Source organism: Ambystoma mexicanum, chromosome 2p (genome assembly GCF_040938575.1).
Source record: "Ambystoma mexicanum isolate Mex_15411 chromosome 2p, UKY_AmexF1_1, whole genome shotgun sequence".
Taxonomy (NCBI): domain Eukaryota; kingdom Metazoa; phylum Chordata; class Amphibia; order Caudata; family Ambystomatidae; genus Ambystoma; species Ambystoma mexicanum.
This window is the reverse complement of record NC_090923.1, coordinates 1,143,266,868-1,143,293,362: the sequence shown is the minus strand read 5'-3', so window position 1 is coordinate 1,143,293,362 and position 26,495 is coordinate 1,143,266,868. Positions and strand designations below refer to the sequence as shown.

The following is a 26,495-nucleotide window of genomic DNA, read 5'->3' as shown; positions in this document are numbered from 1 at the left end:
CATCAGAAACCGTACATAAGAATGCCCAAGCGCATGAACCTCTATGAAGGAAAGTCGGTCCGGTTATAATGTATGGTGTTTTTTCTTAAAGACTGGTTTTCTTGAAGTGCACATGTCGCTTCGGCCAGTGTTTGAATGACACGTTCGAAATCTTCATTCTGAATTACTCCGTTAGCAAGCGCTGGAAAAGTGAAATCCGATTCAATTCAAAAGTGCGCCTTGTTCTGAGAAAGTGTTTATTTAGAAGATAAATTACTTTATTGAAGTTCTGCATTTTCAGGGTGCACATAACTTGGAAGTTTTCCGGCGCGCTGAAGTAACGTGATGAGCGTCTTGGTTTAAAATCCTTTGCGCATGCGCGCGCATATAATCTCAGTGCCTGAAGGAGAGCAGTGCTAAATGGGACATTTTATGACTGAGTCTGCGCGTGATACTTCACGCAACATTAGCAAATTAATTCATGGAGTCAAGGAAGAAGTTAAAAGTCTTTTTTGTATAAAGTTGATCCAAGAGACCACTAATATCGAGTTGTAAAAGAGCTTTTCAAAGATTATAAAGAGAATTTGGACACTTTGAAGTTAAGAACTAGATAAAACCTTTTAAGGAGTCAAATATTAAAAGGTAATTCTAAGAGAATTTTGGACTGTATAATTCTCTGAAAACAGTAAATCCTGAACTTGCATTGTACCCCAGAAACTTGCTGATACTTGTTCATTGAATCTTTTGGGATTTCATTAAAGAGACCTCCATACTCTTTGAGGATGCTAAATAGGTACTGGTAGTTATTGGGATGGGGAGTGGGGTCAGTGTAAAAGATTATACTAATTATTTGTGTTTTCTCATCCTCTGCAGATTCTCAAGCTTCCAGTTAGAAGACAGAAATCCGTTTGTTATTTTCTCCACTTCCCCTTTCCCCGGATGTGTTGGTATTTCTGCTGTAAGGTAATCCAGCAGTTGACCAAACACGTTGGAGGGTCTGTGGGGTTCAGCAGCTCCTGCAGATCAAGATATGCACTGGACCTGACAGGTTCCAGGCCATGAATAGTCCAACACCCGCAATGGTGGGAAACGGAGCGCGGACCAGGAAGAGTAGCACCTGAATCCTCACTACTACTTCTACGCTCCAACCGAGTATAGGTGACAACAAGTCTGCGCCACCAGACGGGCCCAAGGCTGCAGTGACACCACTGGTGGGCATGTCACCTGGGAACCAGCAACGACCCATACCGGCTAGTCCACCTGAGAGGAAGATCACTTGCAGTCAAATTACCAGCAAGCGCAGCACCCAAACATCATGGGCAATACTAGATAGGCTTGTAGGACCACCAGCCACTGTGACAATTGCCATCGCTGGTTGACAGGTACAAGCGCTTCTGGATAGCGGCTCACATGTGACCATTGTTTATGAGCCGTTCTACAGAAAACAGCTGGCACATATCCCATTGGAGCCCTTGGCTGGGCTGAACCTTCTCGGCGTGGGAGCAACACTTGCAAATATCTGGGGTACATCCGCGTCAGACTGTAGTTTCCATGTGATGTAGCTGGAGTCAGCGCTCCAATCAATGCTCTGGTCTGCAAAAGTCTGAGTGAAGATCCTGCAACACTGGTGGTGATTGGAACCAATTCCTCAATTGTCCTACGCACTGTCTGCATTATGTCGGGAGATGGCTGGACAATGATATGCCAGCATGCTGTCCATGCACCCGATGTGCCAACAGGGTTACTTGCAGAGAGAGATCCGGTCCAAAGTTCCACCTGATGGACCCATTGGAGAAGTTCGCACCACCCGGTTCAGGCAGATCACAATCCCGGCACACCCCACTGTGATGGTTCCTCGCAGAGTGCGACTCAGCGGGGAGCAATAACTAAGATGTTTGGTGATGGAGGCACCAGAATGCGGAAAGCTCTCAGGGGGTTTACTGGTACAGCGGACCCTGGTGACAACGGATGGAACAGACCTGAAGACCATCAAGTTACTGGTCATTAATGTGACCAATAGGACCATCCGTGTAACAGGATGCACCATCATCGCACAGTTCCACCTGTCTGCATCTGTAGCCCCAGCGAGTGTCACCACCAGCTCATCCAAGACAGCTTTGGATCCGAAGACTTTGGAAACTCCCCGATCTCGGAGAGGGACAAGGACCACCTGAGGGAGCAGCTTGCTCTGCGTGCCGAGGAATTCTCCACAAGCCCCTGGGACATTGGCAAGGCCCATGGAGTGGAACATCGGATCCGGGTGTCTGATGACACTCCATTCAGGGAGTGGTCCCGGTGCCTGGCCCCAGAAGACTTGGAGGATGTTCGCTGCCACCTGAATGATCTTCTGCAGGCAGGGATTATCCAGGAGTCCATGAGCCCTACGCTTCTCCCATTGTCATCACCCAGAAGAAAAATGGGGATGTTTGGATATGCATCGACTAACGTCGACTCAACACCTGCAGTATTCTGCACCAGTACACCACGCCCCGGCTGGACGAGGCACTGGACCGCCTGACTGGGAGTACGTGGTTTTCCGTCTTGGACCTGCAGAGTAGCTACTACCAGAACCCGATGCATCCGGCAGATCGTGAGAAGATCGCTTTCATCTGTCCCTTGGGATTTTACGAGTTTGTCGGGATGCCCCAGGGGATATCCGGTGCGCCAGCGACTTTACAACGGCTTATGGAGAAGACCATTGACGACATGAACCTCCTGGAGATACTGGTGTACCTAGATGACATGGTGTTCGGGAGGTCTCTGGATGAACACAACAGAAGACTCATGAAAGTTCTGGATCGCCTGCAGGAGCAAAGGATAAAGGTCAGTGTGGACAAGTGCCAGTTTTGCCTGATAAGTGCCAAGTACATCAGGCATATAGTCTCCACGGATGGAATTGCTATGGATCCGGCAAAGATGTATGTGCTCCACACCTGGCCTAGACCTCAAACCCTCAGTGAGTTACAGAGTTTGCTGGGATTCTGTAATTACTATAAGAGGTTTGTCGCAGGATACGCCAACATCGCCCAACCACTTATGGACCTCACCAAAGGGTACCCACCTACCCAGAGGAGCTGGAAGAACACTGCAGACCATTTATATCATCCACGGGAACCCTTTGGTGAACATTGGACTGACCAATGCAATCAGGCCTTAAAGGAGCTCAAGCAGACTCTCACCACAGCACCAGTTCTGGCCTACGTGGATCTGCAGGTACCTTACATCCTGCATGTGGACGCGAGTCTGGAGGGATTGGAAGCTGCTCTCTACCAGGAGACCAACAGTGAGATGAGACCGGTCGCTTTCGCCGGCCGAAGCCTGCATGTGGCAGAAAGGAATTGCCCAGTCCACAAGTTGGAATTTTTGGCATTGAAGTGGGACGTTACAGAGAAGTTCCAGGATAACCTCTACAGCACCACCTTCACAGGGAGGACAGGCAACAACCCCCTTGCGTATGTGCTGAAGTTGGCAAAGCTGGATGCTACCGGACACCGTTGACTCACCGCACTATCCACATACAACTTCAGTCTACATTACAGACCTGTGCACTTCAACATCGATGCCGATGCCCTCTCTCGGAGGCCTCCTGCTCTGCCGGATGATACAGCTGGATCCACCTTATGGAAGGAGTTGTCTTCAGCAGGCGTCAGAGCAAGCTGTCAGGCCACAAGTCAGCAGGATGCTGACAGGGGCATGTATTGCTTCGGATCCTCAGCTGAGGCGGTACCCGCCGTCTACTGGAATATCACCAATCTGGAGGAGTCTGAGCTACCGCGTCTGACCCGAGATGAGATCTCTATGTCATAGCCAGCAGATTCTGGCATCACCCCATTCCTGATGGCCAAGACCACAGGAGCGGATGTGTCCAGAGACGTCCTTCATGACCCAGAGCAAGTTGCAATGCTTGAGGAGTGGAAGATGCTAGTGCAGAAGGGTGGAATCCTGTACAAGGAAAGCAAAGTTGGAGACCGGCTACTTCATTGCCTGGTTTTGCCACAGAGATTCTGCCGAGCTGTATTGAAAGCACTCTACAACCAGCACAGACATCTTGGCAGCGACAGAACCTTCGAGTTGGTCCGCTCAAGGTTTTTCTGGCCCAGGTTAGCAGCAGATGTCGAGTATTATTGCCAGCACTGCGCCAGGTGTGTCACCAGGAAGACTGCGGCTCGTCCTACAGCCGATCTGCAATATCTGCAGAGTTCCAGGGCCATGGACCTCATTTGCCTCGACTTCCTCAATCTGGAGATGGACAGGCCAGGAGTGCAGAACATCCTGGTGGTGACAGACCACTTCACTCGGTACACACAGGCGTTGTCCACCAAAGATCAGCGTGCCATCACTGTTACCCCTGCGTGTTGTAGGAAAATACTTTGTGCACTATGGCTGGCCAGCCAGAATTCATTCCAACCAGGCACCAGACTTTGAAAGGACACTCATCAAGCTGATGCTGGAGCTGGTTGGCATCAAGAAGACCCGTACAACTCCATATCACCCTCGGGGGATGCCCAAGTGGAGAGGTTTAATCGTACCCTCTTGGCCATGCTGGGCACCTTGAGGCCAGAGGAGAACAGATGTAGTCAGCATGTGGCCACCCTTACCCATCCATACAATTGTACAAAGAATGATGCCACCGGGTTTACACCATATTTCTTGATTCTTGGAAGGGACACCCAGCTGCCTGTGGACCTGTGTTTTGGGAGTGTCCTCAGATGGAACAGGCAGCGAGAACTACGCCAGCTATGTTAAACAGCTCAAACGTCGCACTGGAGCAATCATATCAGCTCGCCCTGCCTGCCGAAGAGAAGACGGCAGAAGGGAACAAGCGCTGCTACAATGCCAAGGTCACGTTTCACGCTCTTCAACCTGGCGATAATGTGTTGATCCGCAGCCTGGGAAAGAGATGACGCAACAAGCTAGGTGACAGTGGGAGTCTCAGCCTTTCATCATAGAGCATCAGCTGGGAGAGCTCCCTGTCTACCGACTGCGAGAGGAAGGACGGCCAAGGAACATCAAGGCCTTGCACCAGTACCACCTGCTCCCAGTCGGGGATGAGGTTGAGCTGACACCAGAAAATGACTGATGAAGAACCAGCCAAGGGGCTGGTGACGAGACAGCAGTGACTCCACGCTGAAAGGCCCGAAGAAGATCCTTTGAAGTCTCAATCCCCGGAAACTTCTCCATCTACTGAGGCAGAGTGATCAGAAGGTCAGCCGGAAGCCAGTGAAGACACTGATGCCGAGGGTGATCGATTCAGTGTATAACCAGACCAAGGGTTAGATCAGACAATAGTGTGGGTCCTGTGAGAAACCTGAAGCTGTCTCCCTAGCTAGTCCCTGGGTATCTGTTATCCGGGTGGCCAGGACACGGCGATCGCTATTGGATCCAGTTCCTGGGGGTGGACCAGTGAGGGAAGATCACATGTATGGGGGTTTTTGAGGGAGGTGGCACACCGATGGGTGAGACACGGTATCACCCTTCTTTTAACACCTTTTCCCCATCCTACCACATGGGATATTCCAAAATACTGCCCCCTCACCCTTTCCGACATGAACACTTTCGCACAACATGAAAGACAACGGACTAATACCCAAGCCGTTTAGCTGTCATGTCCCAATACAATGGTCAGGCAAAGTCAGGCAATTGACCAGAATCGCACACACCCGACGGCCCTTTCCCTTCCCCACAGGGATAAAAGGTGGAGCACGGGAGCACTGGAGCACTGGACAAGCAAGGCAGACCGCACAACGGGAGGGCTAACGCAGCATGGCAGTTCAAGAGGAGGCAAAAGACAGCGAATACCGAGAGGGTGACAAGGAGAGAAGCGACCTTGCCCTTTCCGATCAAGGCCTGTGAAACCTCCACAGACGGAAACATAAGACTGAGAACAAAGGCCAGCGTGTGTTGCAGATGACTACGGTACATGAGACCCTCGTCTGCTGAGAACCAAGCCGGGGAGAGACAGGGGTCTCTGTGGTACCAACCTTGATTCGAAGAAGAAGAAGAAAGGCAAGCGGTTCATCACAGCCCGTGAGTCAAGGGTAGAATCGATAAAAAATCAAACTGTGTTGAACGAAAAGTATGGCTAATTTGAACTTTGTGAAAGATATAAAGAAACTATTGAGAGAAGCGGGGGGATACCAGCAACAGAGGCATCCGGCACCACGTGGGTGCTCATGCAGGAGACTCTGGCCGTAGACTACCGTAACCAGAAGGCCTTGGGAAGAGGCGAAGGGAGGTCAAAGTGGTCATACAGGGGTCTTGTAAAATCCTCTGTACCGCCGAAAGTCTTTGACCGACAGATGATTGTGAAAGAAAGGGAAAGAAATCCTGCATGGTGAAAATTAATACATTAACTGTCTGTAGAAGTTGGCGAGAGTGAACCCGGCGGAGGGATGCTAACGAGACGGGACGAAGTCTAAAGTCCCATAGTGAACGGTTTGTATAAAAGTTAGCCAGAGTAAACCCGGCATAGGGAAGCCGACAATCCGGTGTGAAGCCAGCATCACCCAGAAAGAGAACACCTGTTTAAAAATACATTAAGATTCGTGAACCAAGAAAAAGCCATAGTGAACCCGAAGGAGGGAGGCTGACGTACGAAAAGGGTTCGAACCGGAAGGAGGCACATCTAGGGGTGGAAGTTCAATACCCCAAAGGGTAACTGAAAAAGAAACTTTGTATTTTGTTTTATCAAATACGATTCGTGAGGGGTCTGCTTCCAAAAGAGGGGCACTCAGTGGTGAAGCCTCACCCAACGTATATGTGGAACAGAACTTAGTTTTTGTTTGTTGGATACATCAGGCCTCGAAGGCAAGAGACTTTTTATTGGAAAGAGACTTAACCATCGGAGAACCTGAAAGCTGCAACAGAACTGTTGGCTCGTACCGAGAAAGCTTGAGCATGTGCTGTGCTTAAAGGTCCTACCTTATCCCGTGCTGAAAACGTGGGGCAGGGAGACCCCTGGCAATCACATCCTGACTTATAATTTGGAACACTTCTTTCTTTATTGAAACCCTATCCCACACTCTGTCTGTAATTAGTTGTAAGGCATTGCCAATAGGTTTTTTTCTTTAGTATAGGCCCTTTTATTATGACACAATGCCACAAGGACTGCCTTATTTTTCATTTGATGGTAAACGCTTGCTCCCATTTTAGATTTAGTATTAGATTAGGCGTTTTTCCACCCTGCAATTACAGTTTATTAAACAGCCTTGAGCTGTGAACACTTGTGTCTGCCTTTACTGTTGCCACCATGAGTTCCTTACAGTCTTTTCACCTGCTGATCCAGATCCCAATCCTAGGGAACCTGAACCCCATCCTCAGAGTATTCCTTCAGAGGTTGTTCCCAATCCTGCTCCAATCGCTCCTGCCACGCTGAACGTGGAAGAATTACCCATTCCTCCACTGGAACATAAGGTCCCCGACTTAGTGGCGAGCACTGTGCCAAGTATGGGGGACAACCTACATGAGGCCCTGGTTGCTCTCTGGCGTACCATCAGGGAGAGCAGACCTATTATGAAATTAACATACGATACACCTGGAGTCCAGTGTGAGGTTCCAGTCCTTTGCTCTGTCTTCCGTCCCTCCTTCCTTAAAGCAGGTTCCTTTGAGTTCAGGGGTACTGTGGGAGGTGCCTGAGATTCAAGGTACTGCGTGGCAACCGGTGGCCTGTCCTAAATATTGTCTGGATAAATTCATTTACCAGGCCAAGGCTATCCTCAGGGCCGAGGATAGTTCAAAGTGGGTGGTGAGCATGTAACCCCCCCGGTCGGGCGGGAAAAAAGAAAGAATCTGCGGCGCATGAAGCCACGCCGGTTTCCCGAAATGAAAAATAAAGAAAATAGGGGACCCGACGCAAGCTGTGCCGGGGACCCGGAAGAAGGGAAACAAGTTAGAGTAAGGGACCCTCGATTGTGAGGTTCCCATTAATAGAAAAAGGGGAGTACAAAAAACAGTCACTGCCGCGAACGGATCACCAGTGACAGTTGGAAAAACCCTTCAACAGGGTTAGAGGCACTCCGCTCAGCGCCGGTGACCGTAGCCCGGGTCTCTATGCTATGAATATTTTGCTGGCCCTCGCTGCTGTTGCTTTGCTGGGGCCCCGGGGCACATATATCACCTTAAATGTGTTTTAGCCCTCGTGGGGGTTTAATTTAAAACTAAGGGCCCTCTCCTTTGCAGGTGGCCGACCAGAACTCCCTGGCAGACGTGGCCCAGGTGGAGTGAGTAGTGTCGGGCCCCCCACGTTCCTTCTGAGTGCTGGGCTGCATCTGACATACACAGCCCAGCCCCTGTAAAGACTTTAGGGCCCACACACTGTTGCTGTTGTTGCTGCCTATTGCCAGCCCTACAAAGACTTTGGGGGTCTTCCGCACTGTTGCTACCTGCCGGCTACTGATACAAGAACCACCACTGAAGAGGGCAGGAGGAAAGGTGAACCAGAAATCAGCAGCAAGGACCTTGAGACAACCCTGGCAAGGTTGTCCTGCAAGTAAGGGCATTATAAATAGTTCTTAATACAGTGCACTATATAAACTCGGTATATTTTTTTTTTAAAGACACTGATATTTTTAAAGGACTCTTTATATTTTTGTGTTTTTCTTTTTTAATAATGCAGCTCCTTATGAGAACTTATGTTGTCTTGTGTTTTGCCCATTTTTGTAAAATACTCACAAAACCCTGCTCGTGTACATGAAAAGTAAATGTTTAAACAACAAAAAAGAACCGTACACCAGCAATCCTTTTGTCCGCCTCTCCTTTTGTGCTCCAGTTACTCCAACCATGTCTTTTCTTCCTAGGGGTATTTGGGGGACCTGCCTGCCCTAACCTCTTGATCTTCCCTACCCATACCATCTTCCTAGCAAGGTACGCCAGGGTGATCTTGAACCCAGTAGAGCGGGTTTGGAGACAGGTAAGAAGCAGGTCATATTATAAGTGAATAGTTAAGCTGCATATTGTGTACCCGCCTACACTGGTCTCCTTATAAGGTGCGTTGGAAGATCACCCCACTACATATGCCCTGCAAGAATTACCCAGGACTGTGAAGTAGAAAATCTGCCATACGCCATTCCAATTAAACAGTATGTGCTGCCAGAAAAGTTTAAACCACATGTCCTTCGCCACTGCAATGGGCAGGTATTTGCCGGTCCCGATTACCTGCACTTCTTTTATTCGAAAGACATACTACTGGCATGTCTCAACAAGAAGCTATTACTTTTAATGGAAGAGTACAGGCACTTCTTAACAGTAAGCAGGAACTCTGGCATAGCGAGTACCTACACTTCTTGGTTTCCATTTCAAGCACTGCCCACCCACCACTCACAGACTACGACCTGCAGCCTTTCATTTACTGTATTTTCAAGAAAGATTGTTTAATCTACCTTGCTAAGGGATGTCTGTTACTATGCGCAGTTTCTTGGCAGGGAAAGCAGCTCTAAACTAATCAGAATACGAATCCATATTTTTCTTGCTAGACTGAAGTGTCTACTGGAAATGCTATGAATTTCTTCCTAATCTAGAGACTGAGGCCTGATTCACTGTCTCTACAGGTTGTGCATAGAGTCTTACTGGAGTGAAGTGGCAACTCACGCAATCTTTCAGGTTGGGACTGAAGCGTGCCATCACTGCACAGAGTGGAAATTTGTATGGGAAAAGCAGGAGCTGGCACAGGTCACAACTGGCGTCTTGCGTTAAAAGTAGTCTTTGAGACTGAAGATTGAAGTGTACCCGGGTGGGTGACAGATCATAGTTGTTACCTGCTGGAATTATCCCGATACGAATACGGGTGGGCTGGAGGACTGTGTCCTCCTCGTCTTCAGACACCATCGCCTCACGTTGTGTGCGTCCTATCAAGCCATGCATCAGCTCACTGAACATCCCATCACCACCAACACAGACCAACCTGTGAAAAGATGAAGATACAGAACTCACTACTAGGATTTGCCTCTCAGAACATTTATCACAATCATCTGGAAAATAATTCAAGGGGGGGCTTTTCCTATATGTTGCAAGCAAAGTATAAAAGGTGCACACCTTTTAAACCTAAAAAGCTGTACTTAAATATTCTGGCAGAGTACAATCTTAACAAGAGATTCCACAGGGATCTTGGCCAGACACTCAAGTAGTCTTGTGAGTAAGTGGGCCTCATTACAATACCGGCGGTAGCCGTGCCGGTATAACGGGCACAGTTGCCGCCGGTATTTTTTTTCCGGCGGCCAGGAATGGGCAATTACCCGGTCATTACAGTCCGCTGGACCCGGTAATTGCCCATTCCTGGGCGCTGGAAAGAATTACTCCACAATACCATTTGAGCCCTACAGGGCGCAATGGGAATGGGGAGGCCGAATGCATCGGCACCATTCAGAATGGTGCTGGTGCATCCGGCATGCTCTGCTCACGGGTGCCAGTCTGCCCGACTGGCCATTCCTGGCGGGCGGGAAGGCACCCGCAAGCAGAACTCGTAGTTTGCCGGTACGGTAACAACGGTACCAGCAAGCTTACCGGTATCGTTGTTACTGTACCAGCAAACTTGGAATGAGGCCCAGTGTCTCTTCCCTGATTCTAATGACCACGGTTAGAACCTCACCACTGCAGAATGTTAAAAGCATTCCAAACACACTAAAATGAATGATGGGTGGAAATATATTTCTCAGGATTCAAAATCCTGGATTGGGGGAGAAATGTTTTGCCCAATACCAGATGTGGGAAAATCAGGCCCAATGTCAACAGTGCTAAGGCTGGGTGTCCAGAGGAAGGTAAAACAGAAGGGCTCAGGGATGTGATAGCGTTTGCCGTAGTGGAGAAAGAGCTCAGAGTACTGGTCAGCAACATTTAAACATTGAAGAACGGAGAAAGAGACACTGCCGATGAGGCACAGAGCCGTACGTAGTCGGCGAGGCCATGGCTGAGCAGAGGCGCCCAATCAGGAGGCTTGACCATGCAAAGGCACATGGTGGGATCTGGGCCGATAAACGACTCCGAACCCAGAATGCGAGGGAGGAAAGAATGCTCCACTCACAACGAAGGAGAAGAGTCGCAGGGAAGTGCTAAAACAAGCAGAACAGCAAACGCACTTGTGTCCAGAAGGGAACGCCAGAAAGCTGTGGAGAATGTTGCTGCTACTGAGCAGACACCACCTCACTGGAGAAGACTCTGTGGTGGAGAAGGTACCTGGGTTGCTTATAGTGGAGGGGGAGACCAGAGAGGGAAAGGGTAGGGTGGAAGGATTACCCTAAACCCCCATCAGGGGAATAAAGGCCCAGAGAGAGCGAAAGAAACAAGTAACTCTAAGGTTTACACAAGTCCAAGAAACTCAAATATTGTAATCAGCCAAACAGCTTGCAGAATTTCTGGAGAACCAAGAGAAGCATATGTGAAGACGGGTCACCAATACCCCCGGGAGATAAGTGTGACATTGAGACAGAGAAGCCCAATGACACCAGAGGGGCTCAATAGCACAAGTCGAGAACAAATTCAAGAATAACACAGACAACCAAGACCTGAACATAGTGGGGAGAAGCCCACGTAAGTGGTGGAGAGAGATTAAGGAGGTATCCCTATACCTCCAACAACTTGGATGTTTGATCTTTTCAGGAACTTGAAACTTTATTTTGTAAACTTGAGATACCTTTGGAACTTTGATAAGATGGGTAAGAACTGTTAAACCTGAGAGAACTGTTTTCTATCAATGAGCAGTGGATCCGAAACCAGGAGAGCGATTCCTGGAAATAGATCGGGGTGAACAACTCTAAAGGCAGGACACTGCCTAGTTTTCTTTTATGTTTTATTCTAATTGGTAGGGACAGTTTAAAGGATAGGTTTGGACCGAGGACCATTTTTGTTATTTAGACTGTTGAAGAGCACCTTTAGTATAGTTTGTTAGAAAGGGAACTCCCCTCTTAGCAATATGGTTAGCAAGGCATTTTCTTTTAAGTTAAATGAAACCCTTTGACAACATGTCCTTGTCCGAGTCCTTCTTCTCACTTGCCACACCACATAACCACCTAATGTTAGTAACATTTACACACTAATATGTAGTGTAAGGGTGCAGAAGGAGGAGATTGACACACAGGTAACATTGTTGAGGTAAATGACTTATTTTGGTAAAAATAGTAGAGGACAAGCCCTAACTATCCCTAATACTAAGGACTCTGTCAGGATGTCTGTCAGAAACAAACAGTTCACCGTCGTGTGACAAAACCCTTTTCCGTCCCTTGCATTCTTTAACTAAGGAAAAGAAAATAAGGATCTTCTTAATCCAAAAGAGCGATTCCCTTCCTCTGGACTGAAACTTTGTGTTCACCGTCTGGTGATGAGACGTGTTTTCCAGATTATATAAACAAAACGTTCCAACAGTTCTTTTGGAGGATTTCTCTGTCAATAGAAGGAAAAATAAAGGAAGCCTCCTCAAAGCACTTATACTATTCACAATACCAGCGGGATGGCTCCCTCCCCTCTGGTTCTTCGTAGTTCCCAATGTCAAGGAGTATGGTTTCTTCCCTTGGCTTTCTTAGGCTTTCACAATTCACAATGCCCAGAGGTATGGTTTCTTCCCTTGGCCTTCTTAGGTTTTCCAGTGTCTCTGCTATTTGTAAGGTGGACCTCCTTCACTATCCTGCCAGGCACTGCTATTGTTTGCATACTGGTTGTAGTAACTTCTCAGTATTTGGGATTCTCAGACCATTGTTCCATCTGCAATTACTTTTTCATACCGTTTGTTGCACTGAGGGTCCCAGGCTCCTACTTCAGAAATAGTTGTTCGTTTAAAGTCTCTAATAGGCTGCCGGGTCCTTATACACTTCTTAGGGGGTTCCCATATCTGTCTTCCTTTCTCACCTGCTAGTGCCGGCAAGTCTGTACCTTCAGGAAGCTTCTTTTCGGGCTACGCTCGGCTCCAGGTGTCAATCGACTGCCCAGTGTTCTCTGCGTAGTCTGTCCCAGCCAAGGCGTCTCTGTAACTGCAGCTTGCTGCTACTCTGCTTTGCCGGCGTGCGTGGCATGATCTCTTCTCTCGGCAGACCTCTGTGGTCTGCTTCCAGCAGGACAAAGGGTCCCTCTTCCTCTGATCCTTTTCAGTGATTTCCATTTCTCTGCTTGCGTCCCGTTTCCTCCGATCTCCCTTCTCCACTCTTCCGCCCTGCTTGCTGCTCCTCGAGGGAGAGCTGAATTAACTCAGCACTCCTTTCTCCCTTTTTATGTATCGGCAGAACACAGATTGTCTGTATTGACTAGACTGCTGGAGTTGGTTCCGTGGAGCGCTCTCTATTACTCTGCATCTCTTATTCGTCACAGTACTAATGTTATTCCTCCCAATTGGGTTGTTTGGAGTCTTCTTCATCTCAGTACTTTTGCAAGATTCATACAGGGAGTCTCTACTCTTCCTCGTCTTGGTATTTTGGAAGGTGATTGGATGCTCTACCTTGTAGGGTAGGTAGATGAGGGAGGGCATTGGATGTTTGGGATATACCGCTCTCTTCCCCGATAATTGTCCCCAATTCCACAGGGGGGTGTTCCCCTCATGAGATCCACCCGCTGAGTACTACCCCCAGGGGCTCTTGGGTAGCGGCCTCACCACCCTGGCCTCATGGGAAGGGGTTACCCCCTAGGGAAGCAAGGACGATATCCTAGGATTCATCACAGTGGATAAAGAGAATTGGCCTTGCTCCCCAGCACAAACTTCAGCTAGTAACTACCTGCTGACTTTAAAGGTGCATATTAGATGGGCCCTGGTGTCTATCAGCTGCTCTGTGATGCACTACGAGTGGATCAACACATGTAAAGTGGTCTTATATAGTAACCATTTGCCATTTTTGTTGGCCTTGCTGCAGGTGGCTCTGTAAGAAAGGAGGAAAGGGGTTGTTTAAGGGATAGAGGGCGGACAGATGTAAAAAAAATGTGGTGTTGATGTGTGCAGGTCAGAACTATCCAGGTCCTGAGTGCATAGCGGCTTCCATGGGTTTTAGAGAGACACTACAAAGTATGTTATCTGAAGGGGAGAACCCAAGATCTGATTGGTTGAAGTGCTTGGAGTATGGTGACCTGCTAATGAGGTGGAATGCACCAGGACTAAAGGGGAGAGCTTGGTCATAGCTCGATTAGTAGTGATGTGCTAACAGCTTGGCACGTGGTGGCTGACTGTGGGGGATTTGTGTGTGTAGTGTAAAGAGCCAGGAGATTTTACAGGGAAGGCAGTTAGTCAGAGGGAAGATGGGTGCAAGTCTTACAAGGCAAAACAACTTGGTGTCCTCTCTGCACTTCTACTAGTGGCCTCTTGCAGATGAGTCCCACTTCACTTTCTCACATTGCTACTGTCAATTTCACACACACTAACACTCATACCCCCTCTCTCAAACCCTCTCTCCCTCACTCAACCCCTCTTCCTCATTGACACCCTCTCACTCACACCCTCTCTCTCTCACAATCACACCCTCTCATAAATGCATTGTAACCTGTGTCCTGCCATTATCTGGAAACTGGCAGATGAGGGAATGGGGCAGTCTTGAGAGACAACACATTACCATAAGCTATGTGCTAAAGGTTATGAGTGGCAAGATCTTTTGCTTCAGAGAAAGGGCTGCTTGAGATATGATGTCCCCAGGAACCCATTTCACCGTTCGTAGTGTTGTTTGGCAGGCTGGGGGCTGCCTCAAACCTCACTCTTAGTTGCTGTGCTGAGTGGACAGCTTGGTATTTTGCCCATCGGGACAGTGAACAACATTTGTCAGGCTTATGTCCGGTGAATGGGGCATCATGAGGAAAGCTCGGTTATGGTGGGATCAATTTTGTAGAAACAAGTCAAACTGTTATATTGTGGGAGAGCGTTGTTGAATGTTGCTTTTAAGAGCTTGCTTTGCCTCCATGTTGCTTGGTACAATGATGTGTTTTACATATTTATGCTGCGTTCCCTTACATTTGTTATTTTTTTATGACCTGTATCATTATTAGTACTAATGTCCCCACTGTTCGTGTGGTTAAAGAATGTGGCCACAATAGATTGGAAGCCTTGTATGTAAACCTTTAAATTGCTCCCAATTAATGCTCCCAATCCATTATCACAAACATTGGAAAAGCCAATAGCGCTGGCTTTAAAAATGTAGAGGGTAAGATGTTTTTTGGAAAGCCCACACAGGACAAAAAAGTCTTACCAGCTACCTTTGCAAATCTTAGACCCATTGTCTTTGCCAATGCATGTATTTAAAATTTTGTGGCAAGACTAAGGAAATACTGCTATAATTCTCAGTTCTCATTGTGGGGGTTTTAGAACAAAGGAAAATAACTACTGTGTCCAATTTCAGTTAAATGCAGTAGTTATTTACAGATGTTATAAAATAGCCCCATACAAAGAGATGGCAATTACAGAAGTACTTCCAATACCAAGATGGCCCCTATGGTAATACCAAGGCATGACACATTCATCTCCCTCACTGTGTGATTGTCAATTAAGGGGTAAGTCTAAATGCCTATAGGAGCAAATGGAGCTACTAGAAATAATGCTCCTCCATAAGGATCTTACCTTTCATCCCTGAAAGCAAGCATGCAGGGATAGTTGGGGCTCTTATTATTTCCAAATTGAACGATGCACAGTCTGTTAATTGGTTTTCCAGCAAATAAAATCCATCATTTACAGATGGCATAAAATTCAGCAATTAGGCTCCTTTTTAAATTACCGAAATGTACCCAAATCTTTGGTTACTGTCGTTCATTACATTGGCTACTAGTCCACAAACGCATCCAATTTAAAATCCTCTGTATGGTTTTCAAATATGTAAATGAGTTGTCACAACTGAATCCCTCTACGTGAATACATATATACCCAACCCTCAGGCCTTCCGTTCAGCTCCTCAAAATCTGTTGATGACTATTCCTCCATCTAGGTTTAGGTCCAGAGGTGACATAACATTCTCGGTTGCCGGATGAACTCTTTACCGTTCTGGCTCCATTCAATTCAGACTCTGGCAGCCGTTCGTAAAAGTTTGAAAACTCATTTTCTGCTAAAATCTTGACCCTCTCAAATTATTTGAATCACCATGCTTGTATTCTTGCCGTCTGCGCCGAGATGCGATTTTCGCCTGGAGTGCGTTTGAAATAAACTTTCACATCAAATCAAATCCTCCAGAAAATGGTATCCGTCAATTATTGAGCAGACCAAAACAATGAATGCAAAAATGCTGAATTTTCGAGGGGCACATTTCCCAGCAATATTACTAATGTCCCCAACTGTTTGTGTGGTAAAAGAATGTGGGCACAAAAGATTGGAAGCCTTATATGTAAACCTTTATAATGCTCCCAATCCATTATCACCACCATTATAACAAACATTGGGAAAACCAATGAAAATGTAGAGGGTAAGATTGTTTTTGGAAAGCCCACACAGGAAAAAAACATAACAAATACATGTGGAGCATTGAGGTGGGGAGGGACTGCGGGGATCTCCCTCCTCATATAATTCTTTGAAAATTTTCGAAAAAAAAAGGATTTGCCATTTTTGCATTCAACATTTTTTTTCCCTCATTTATCACATAGATCCCAGAAAACAGTATCAGAAATACGGCAACAGAAAAATTAGGGGTTTCTTCAGGTGCTCCACACCTCCAAAGTGGATATTCCAAAACAACAAATTATTTGTAGTCTAGTCTTAGAAGTCGTCCTTCTCCAGGGACACTAAGCTAGAAATGAATGTTAAATGCAGTGGCCAACAGAGAAGTTTTCAAATCCTATACGTAAAGAGTCTGGTTAACTTGTGCTATAAGGCCAACTCTTGACCAAAGAAAGTGGTCACAACACCGAATGTCAAATGCCCAACCCTTGTTTAACACAGCAACACAGAAGTATTCCTCTAGAAAGGTTCTTGCAGGAGTTACTCAGTCTGGTCTTGCATTTCGGCCTCCATGCCTTCACCTCATTTTTCAAGCCCTCTACCAGGTTTCAGGCATGACAGCTTTCTCTTCTCTGGCTTTTCTTCAGCCATACATTTGCTTGTGGGTGTCTCCTGGCCTGCATTCACAGCAAGTCTCAGAGTCTGTGGTTTCTCTGCATTCATAGCAGATCTCCCCCATGCCTTGCGTTTCTCTACCTTCCCCAGGTTTTGAGCTTCCAGGTTTTCGCAGCATTCACAGCAGGTCTCTTCCCAGACCATGCATGCTCTCAGCCTTTCAGTCAAGTCTCTCTAAGATCTTGGGTTTCTTATCCTGTCCTAGGTTTCATTATTCCCAACCTATTCCCAGGCTTCTATTCAGCTTTGTAACATTCACTTGTAGGCTTCTCCCAACTCTTGCGGTTTTTCTCAGCATTTACATCCGGTCTCTCCCAGATTTAGGGATTTCCCATCAGTGAGAGTAGGCTTTTCTCAGACCTTAGGTTGTTTCAATATTCAAACCAGGTCCTTCCCATACATAGGGATTTCTCCAGACAATATTATCTTATCCTCCTGCCAGGGGTCCTACTTTTTGGTTCTTCAGGGACATTTCTCTTCCCCAGGCCTTCCTTTAGGAGCGGATTTCACTCTCCAGGACCTCTACTAGGTTTTCCACCCAAAGCACCACTTTAACTTGTGGTCAGTGTCTGGGGGTGCTGCAACCAGAGGATCTTTGTAGTCTCCAGAATCTTGACTACTTAGGCACAGATAATTTCCCCATGTATCCAGGGATCACTCAGAAGCAGATCTGCTTCTTTCTAGTCTTCTTTCTCCAGTGAGGTTTCTCTACCACATTTACACATCTGGGCCAGAGATGGCTTTTGATAGCCGGCATGTTGTTGGGCAGTAGATTCCTTTCTTCTAATTGGTTTCTGGTTCAGGGTTTGAATTATAGCAGCATCCCTTCTTGGAATAGCTAGCTCTTAATTGTTAAACTGTGGACCAAAAGGTTCTTTGCAAGCCTTTAAAGGACGCTCCGGATGTGGCAGCACCATCTTCAAATTCCATTTGGGCTCAGACATGGCTCTACGGCCTTGCACAGGTAAGGAGATGTCGGTGCTCGCTGCTGCACTTTACCCCGGCAGTGTGCTCTCCCTGTGACAGGCGAGGATTCTTTCTCAGTTTGTTGTGCTACACCCCAGGTTTGCGTTTGATGGACCGCGAGCGAAGATTTCTCAGATTATTAAGTAGGAAGATGGCTTTTGTTTGACCAGAGTGTCAAGAGTGCGGGTGTTCATCTTTTGGGTTTCAGTGACCTGGGAATTTCACAAGGATAGAAACCTTTGCACTTGTTTACTCTAAAAGTATTAATCATTGGGTTTAATGATAACTGCTGGAAGGACTTGAGTGAGGGCTTACCCTAGCTGCTGTTGACCAGCTTAACTGGAACAAGTAAATACTGTGTCTCTGATGGTGATGAGCCAGTGGGAGCCTGGTCCATCCATCGTCTGGAAGACACATCGGGTAGTGGAGGGACCAAGCCAGTCCCTTGCAGCACTCCATATGATGAGGGTTCTACCAACGTATCAAACCTTCCAATTCCCTGGGACATTCATGTGGCCTATTCATGATAGAACAGCATGAAACAATAATTCAGTGAAAAGTAAAGGCTGGCTGATATGCGGGCGTGTACATTTGCACATTAGGCATCTCTCATATCGCTCGAGACCACAGAGGTTACTGACAACTACTTTTATTTGGAGTATACTTAAGGCAGGGAGTGACCAGATGGATCTATGTGATTATTACTGTGATATTACTGCATTTAAAAGACCGAACAAAAACACTCATTTTTTTCAGCTGTTTTGAGTTGGCTTTTTAAATACTGCAATATCATATCCTACAGCCTCCCTCCCCCAAGATGACCCCTGCCCCATCCTCTCCCACCAGTTTTTATGTTAAACAGGGGGATTTCACACCCCAAGCTCCTCTTTTCCCCAGCCACCCACCCCCTTCCCAGCACAACACACACCAAATCCGCACACATACGCTCTCACAAACACACACACAGACACTCACCTGTCAGCCCCTCCGGGCACTCATGTGTAGCAGGGGCTAACAGATCGATTTAGAATGTCAGCTCTATGTGGTCACAGAGCGGTCATTCTAAATTCATCCTTTTCAATTTCGGTCCAGTGAAAACTATGTTTTCACTTAGGACCACCAGGACTGGTTTGTAGAGTGCACGGGACAGCAGGTTTCAAAGCTGTATTGAAGTATGCCTCTGGCAGGTGATGGGTGTGACACTAAGAACTTGTGCGGATTGCTTGCGACATGGAATAAGTATTTATAAATTACAAAGATAAAAAAGCAGTTCCTGTCTGTGGTAGTAGAGCAGGGGTGGCCTGTGGTTTTTTTATACATTGAGTTCTGGCAGAGTTTATCAGAGATTGAACATATATAAAACTGCACAGAATTATTTTGGAGATTGTAAATGAATAGCTATGTTTTTATGACTACTGTGAGGGGTGAGAAATGAAAGACTGACACAAAGTGGTCATATTTTTTGGTTTTCGGTAAAAGACCTTTATTCAACTGAAAATGGGTTGGGCAAATGCCTCTCTGTCCCTATTCTAAAGAGGAGTTTCCCTGCCAAAAAACAAAAACCGAGGATCTGTCTGTATTAGGATGTGAAGAACTGAAAAGCTGTCCTTGTGTCCAAAACATCCTATCCTGACCCCCACACTACAAACAAAACAATGAAGGGAGCAAGGAAATGTATTCACAAATGAAAAGTACAATGGCTGCAACAAAAATGTTCTCCAAGGGGAAAAGACCTTGGATCCAGAGGATGGGTCGTCTTCTCTAATTCTTAAATGGGATGTGCGAGGAGCCGGAGTAAGGAGACGGACATAGTCTTAAGTGGTTCAAAATTACTTTCTTGAAATAATAAGAGGGTGGGCAAAAAAGGGTGTCCAGTCAAACGGTCGAATACATTGTTTGTTTGTTTGTTTTGTTTGTTTATTAATTTGTATAGCGCACCTGACCCAAAGGTAAATGGGCGCTTAATCTTCGAGTTACAGTCAAGGTAGGGTACAATTATACAGTGATGAAGCAAAGGTATACAAGACAGGATAGCAATTCGTGCATAGACAGTAATATAGCAATTCGTGCATAGACAGTAATATGCTGGCATGGTGCAAAATACAATCAAGCAGGAGGTATGCATTCAATCATGGTAGGTTAATTGTTGAGTAACCAGGTGATGACCTTAGTTCTGAAAGGTTGGAAGGTGGGTGTAGATTTGATATCCAGTGGAATGGTATTCCAAAGTTGTGAAGCCAGAACTGGGAAGCTGGAACCACCAGCTCTTTTGAGGGAGAATTTGGGCACAGTCAATTGTAGTGTATTAGAGGATCTAGTGGTTCTAGTGTTCTGTCTTAGTGTGAATTTGTTGGTGAGATAGGGCGGGGAAAGGCCGTTGAGTGCTTTATAGGTGAGGCAGATAGTTTTTAGATCTATTTTTTGTTGGATGGATAGCCATTTGCATGCGATTCTGGTAGCCGAAATATGTTCTCTTCTGGGAATATTCAGGGCGGCACGGAGTGCATTGTTTTGTATAACTTGCAGTTTATTGATTACCGTTTTGTTGGCACCTACGTAGAGACTATTGCAGTAATCTAGTTTAGATTGTATAAGTGCTCTGGCTAAGGTGAGGCAGTTGTTAGGGGAGATCAGCGGTCTACAGGCCCTGATTAGTTTGCCTGTGTAGGCCGTGGCTGAGGCAGTCATATTAATTTGTTTGGCTAGGTTAGTGTTCGTGTCGAGGTAAAAACCAAGGGTTTTTACACTCTTGGCGATAGTGATGGTGTTGCCGTCAATGGTAAGGCTAGTGTAGCTAGGACTAAGTTTCCGAATGGTGTTGGGTGAGCCGACAAGGAGCAGTTCAGTCTTGTCATCATTCAGGCAGAGGCCATGTGTGGCCATCCATGCCTGAATGATGGATAAGACTTCATTGATCCAAATGGCGTCCGAATTATAGTTGCCGGTTAAGGTGAGGAGTATCTGGGTGTCGTCTGCGTAGTTGGTGTAGATGACACCCAGATGGTCCAGCTTGTCGAATAGGGGCTTTGTAAAAATGTTATACAAAGTGGGTGATACACACGATCCTTGTGGGACACCACAAGTAATAGGAATAGGGTCGGCCGCTGCTAGGGGTGAGAAGACCCGCATGGTCCTATTGTCCAGGAAGGATTGGATCCATGAAATTGCGGAGTGGGAGAAGTGAACTGCCGATGACAGATGGTTGCACAGGATTTTGTGATCAACCAGATCAAAGGCAGCGGATAGGTCAAGAAGAAGAAGGATGCCAGCTTTACCTTTGTCTTTGAGGTCGTCTATCTGGCACTTGAGATCGACCAGGGCCGTTTCTGTCCCGTGTTGTGGACGAAAGCCGGACTGGCGAATTCCTAGTAGATGGTTTGTCTCAAGGTAATCCTGGATTTGTAGATAGGCCACTCTATCAAGAATTTTTAGTAGGAATGGGACAGTGGTGATGGGTCTGTAATTTGTGGGTATATCTGGGTCGAGGGTAGTTTTTTTTAGTAGTGGTAAGACCCAGGATTGTTTTAGATTACTAGGGACCGAGTTATCAGAGAAAGACAGGTTTATTAATTTTGTGATGAATGGGGAGAGATCCCTTGCAGCATCTTTTATAATCTGAGCGGGACAGCTGTCCCCCTTGCAGTTCGAAGGTTTCAATGACGCTATGATTTTCTGTACTTCGTGTATGGATACCTTTTTGAAGGTGAATCCTGGGCTGGAGGCTGTAGGAGGGGGAGGGGTGGGACTGGAGGTCAGAACATAGGTGAGTTGTTGTTGTTTATTGTCAATTTTAGACTGGAGCCCTGAAATTTTGTTAACAAGGGCATTCTGGATCCCTGTGCACCATTGTTTATTTTTAGTGCCGTGGGAGGAATGGGGTTTTCTAGTTCCTTTAGGATCTTAAAGAGCTCCTTTGAGCTGGAGCTTGCCTCCGAGATCCTGGAGTTGAGCGATTCTTTCTTTGCGCGTATAATCTCATTTTTGTAGAAAGTGGAGATATTAGTGAGATTCGTTCTGTTAATTGCTGAGGGCGCTGATTTCCATAGTGCTTCAAGTTTACTTTTTTGTTGCCGGAGGGATTTAAGTTCTGGGGTGTACCATGTATTCAGGTGCGCTTTTGGTTTCCCTTTGCGCATTTTTAGTGGGGCAATAGTGTCAACAGCTATGGCCATGGAATTATTGTAGACGTTGACCAATTGGTTCAGGTCGGTTGTGGCTGGTAGTGCGTTCAGGATAGGGGTTACCAAGGGTATTAAGGCTTCCGCTGTGATGTTACTCTTTTTCCTAGTTAGGCAGGCTGGTGCGGTAACAGGCATGTTATGCACTAGGCTGCTAGTGTTAATGTCAAATGGGAGTAAATGATGGTCAGTCCATAAGAGCTGTATGGGATCCTTCATGGTAATGTTGCAGTTAAGGGCGGTTACCCAATCGAGGATTCTGCCCTTCGAATGGGTAGGTTTGGAGCAGAATTGTTGGAGGCCATGCTCCTCTAATGCTGTGGCCAGGGCAGTGGCTGGGACGTCGAGGGGGTCATTAAACCCAAGATTGAAGTCTCCAAGTATAATCATTTGTGCTGAAAGTTTGGAGCTTTCGGCAACTAGTGAGGTGATGTCTTCCTCAAAGGAGCCTGGTGGGCCCGGGGGTCTGTAAATTAAGTGCATCGTAATGGTGTTCTTAGGGGACGTTTGTAATTTGAATGTGAGATGTTCACATGATTTAAGTGGGGGAGACGAGGCTAGTCTAATATTAAGCGAGGACTTGAAGATGATAGCTACACCGCCTCCTCGTGCGTTAGGTCTATCTGCTCTGAGGATGGTATAGTTGTCTGGTATAGCTAGGGTGAGAGATGGTCCTGCAGCATCATGCAACCAAGTTTCAGTAACAGCAAGGAAGTCCAAATTGTTTGTTAGAATGATGTCGGCTACTTCTATGGGATGGGCGACTAGTGATCTAACATTTAGGAGAGCTCCTTTAGGAGTAGAAAGGGTGGAATTGCTAGGTATTGCAGTGTGATTGATAGTCTTGCAGGGTCGCTTAACTAGGGGTATGCTGGTCTTATGGTGGGTTCTGGCACCGAGTCTTTTGTTCCGATCAATAGGGGTGAGGGTGGTGGTTCTAGAGACAGTAAGGTCAGCAGTTGTAGAGGTACTGGGACCAGAGGTGGGGCTTGAGGTACTTATATTGGTAGGGTTCCGCTTGGAGGTATCTAGGTGATTAGTAGCCGGGACATCAGAAGAGTATGCGTGGTAATGGGTCGGAGAGGCGGATTGTGAGACTGGGAGGAAGGCAGGAGTGGTAGGCAAGAAAGGTGTGGGGCATATAATGGGGTAATGTCTTGGGCAAGCCGGCCTGGCTAGACCGTTTTTATGGGCTATGTAGCTATTGCCATTGCAGGGTATGTTACTTTGCATGACACAGAAGGGGAACATGATTGCGAAGAGGTAGGAAAGCATGCTATGGCAGGGGCGACTTGCGGGAAATTGGCGAGTATGAGGCATTGGTGACATACGGTAGGCACACAACAAGTCAGATGCGGTCTGGGGGCGACCATAGGGCACAACACAGTTCAAGTGTGGTCTGGGGGCGACCATAGGGCACAACACAGTTCAAGAGTGGTCTGGGGGCGACCATAAGGCACAACGCAGTTCAAGTGTGGTCTGGGGGCGACCATAGGGCACAACGCATTGATTCGAATTACAATAGTTTTGAGTCAAAAGGACCGGAAAAAAAGGTTGAATGCCTTTTTTAAAATGTATTTTTTTTTTGGCTTCCGTATAGGAAAGAAAAGTGGTTTTTACACCAAAAACAGGGGTTTGGGGGAGGTGGGTCCCAAAAAAAACAGTCCTTTTGACTCGAAACTAATGCATTCGAATCAATTGCAGTCGACCCTTTCACCTACAACCGGGAAAAAGGCCTCAATATCCTTAGCTCTATGAGTTATGCCTCAACAAAACTAGCTAGTGGACCAGTCTTTGTCAGGATGTCCAAATTAAGTATCCACAGTCCTGTGTCCAAAACCTATTCTAACCTTCGCACTATAATCCTACAAAAACTACTACCTGTTAGAATAATAGGTGGTTGGCAGCCTACCTGCAGCCTTTATTCTCCATCAATGCCCCACTGCCTATTTGCCTCAGTGATGCCTGTGTCCCACTTTTAAGCAAGTGGTTTTCTTCCTTAGTTGTTGACAAATGATGTTGACTCAATGCCAAAGGGGACAATCCTCTTCCTTGGTCTTATAATGATAGGGGGAAAATTCCCTTCCCTGGACTTTCCTGTCCAGTATGTCAAGGGGAAAATCCTCGTCCCTGGTCTTTCCTTCTCTTTACCATATTGTGGTAGTTTTGTTAACTTTATGTACTTTATGTTTCTGGCAAATGTATTATTTTACTCTGCCCAATACTGCTATCTTTGTCCACTTAAATGTCCCAGGGTTACTGGGAGAAGGGAGAACGGGCTTGCAGTTTAAAGAGCATAGCATAGCCTGCCGCTGTTGACACGAACATCGGAAGCTCTCACACCATGGTAGTCATCTTTTACACTCGGGCTGAGGCTTCCCACAGCCAGGGTGCTCTGGGAATGTGAGTCCCGCTTCTGGTTATTGCTTTGGTTATCCTTGCACGGCGTCAGCAAGCCACTGTAATAACATGCTGCTCATTGTTCCCAAAGCACGAGGGAGCTATCTTGCTTGCCGCTCCATGTGGATCCTGTGTTTCCTTGGATCCCCGCAGGCTCCCCGGCTGTTTCATTCAATGCCCATTTCAATACAGGCCGCATGGTGGTTTGCCGAGGACTGCTCTGTGAATCAGTGTTGCACTCTTGAGTGTTTCGGACTCGCCTGACCGAGCCTCCCTCCTTCCCAGTGACGGTTCAGTACTTTTGATGTACCCGTCAGACAGAGAAGGCATCACCATTAAAACTTTCAATGGGTCCTGCTGAACTTCTTCTTTTCCCTTCATCTTCTTCACATCCCATGTCACACAGATTTCTCACCTCTCTCCTTCCATTGTCAAGTCTTCTCCATTCATCGCTGTCATTACTTCTACCATAACCATGGCTACTGCTTCTCTTCTGCAGTTCGCCTCCACTTCTTTCTTGTATTGGGTCACTGCCACTACTTTGACTACAACAACTCTGGTAGTCTGTTACCAGACCTCACTACACCTCCTGCCACTAACACTGCTACTACCATGCTTTGGATGCAGTCCTTCTCTTTTATTGTTCAAATTATTATTAAACACAAAGAAGGGACTAGGGCTTTGACAGTTCTTCACCTCCTTTTGTGGCTTCCTAGTCTCAGTACCAGTTATCGCTGGTGCTGATCTGTCTTTATTGTGATGCTGAAAGAAAAAGGGGGTGACACCTTTAGGTCTACCACAGATGGCAATGTCACTTTACTAACAGTTCCTTTGTGTCTCCCCTTGATTCACAATACTCCTGTTAAGCAACAAGTTCTGTAGCAGACTTTTTTTTTAACCCAAATGTCTTCTTTGTCTAACAAACACTGTCCTTATCTAACATTTCTTTTAGGTTTGCAAATTGCTGGTTGTACTCGCCTGCCAGGACACTTTATGCACTTCCATCTGCCGGGTGTACTCTTCTGCCAGGACTTCTTATATATTTTCAAATGCCTGGTATCTTCTCTTTTTGCAAACAAACAGGGTAAATTCGTAAAAGCAAGGGGAGACAGGCAAGCCATTATCTTCCTTAACCGTTAACTGGATACAATATGGTAGCATAAAAACAACGGTTCAGTAGGAGAGAGGTTATTCAAAATTACAGTGTACTTAATAATCTTACATGAACACACAGTCTGAGAAAAGGGGAGACAAGCCAGCTACAAGCTAGCCCTGGGGAAGGACACCCTGACCCCATCAGGGGTGCCTCACCCTAGGTGGCGTGTGGTGCAACGTCTATCTAAAAGCGATAGAGAACCATTGTTTTTGTGGTATCTTCTCTTGCCAGGACTTATGTATTTCCACAGTTCCTCTTTATCACCAGAACTGCATATACTGTTCTTGACTCAGAAGATTGTTTTGTTTCAATGTCCCTTCAAACTTTTCCCCACACTCACATTTTATTTCCTACTGGGGCTTGGATCCGTACTTTGCTATTTCTGCTTTCAAATAATCTTCTTGTTGTTGCTGTATTAGCAATCTCAGAATACTCGAATTGCTGTTGGCGCAGTTGCCGAAATGCCCTAGGCTCCCCACTTCCTTTCGGCTAACTCACCTGCTCTCTGCAGCGTCTTCGACTTTGTTCGCGCTTCCGCGGCATTGGCTCTGATGCTCACTTACCACTCTGGGTTGTTCAGACGTCCATCCGGCTTCATTAGCGGCTTCGCTGTCACACGCCTGTGTTACGTAAGATTTGGGGTAGTACCCTTTGGGTGCACTACAACAACCTTAGCCTCATGGCAATAGAGACCCAACCTTTGGTATAAGTCTGAACTACTGTCACGGCTCGCTCCCTTTGCTCCCGTTCCCGTCACTTGGGGGCATATTTTGGTTTTTTTTCCCTACTGGACATTTCCTACGAACCTTATGCTACAGTGCTGTGATGA

At 46.6% G+C, this 26,495-nt stretch overlaps 1 protein-coding gene across 3 annotated transcripts in view; it reads right to left on the bottom strand.

The window, feature by feature from the left end:
- The window catches only part of LOC138567235 (ceramide kinase-like), a 276,517-nt gene that overhangs the window by 98,251 nt on the left and 151,771 nt on the right, over positions 1-26,495 (bottom strand). For all 3 annotated transcript variants that reach the window (XM_069645230.1, XM_069645232.1, XM_069645231.1), the window contains one exon: positions 9,732-9,877. In XM_069645230.1, coding sequence (XP_069501331.1) covers positions 9,732-9,877 — 146 coding nt within the window. The remainder of the gene's footprint in view (positions 1-9,731; positions 9,878-26,495) is intronic.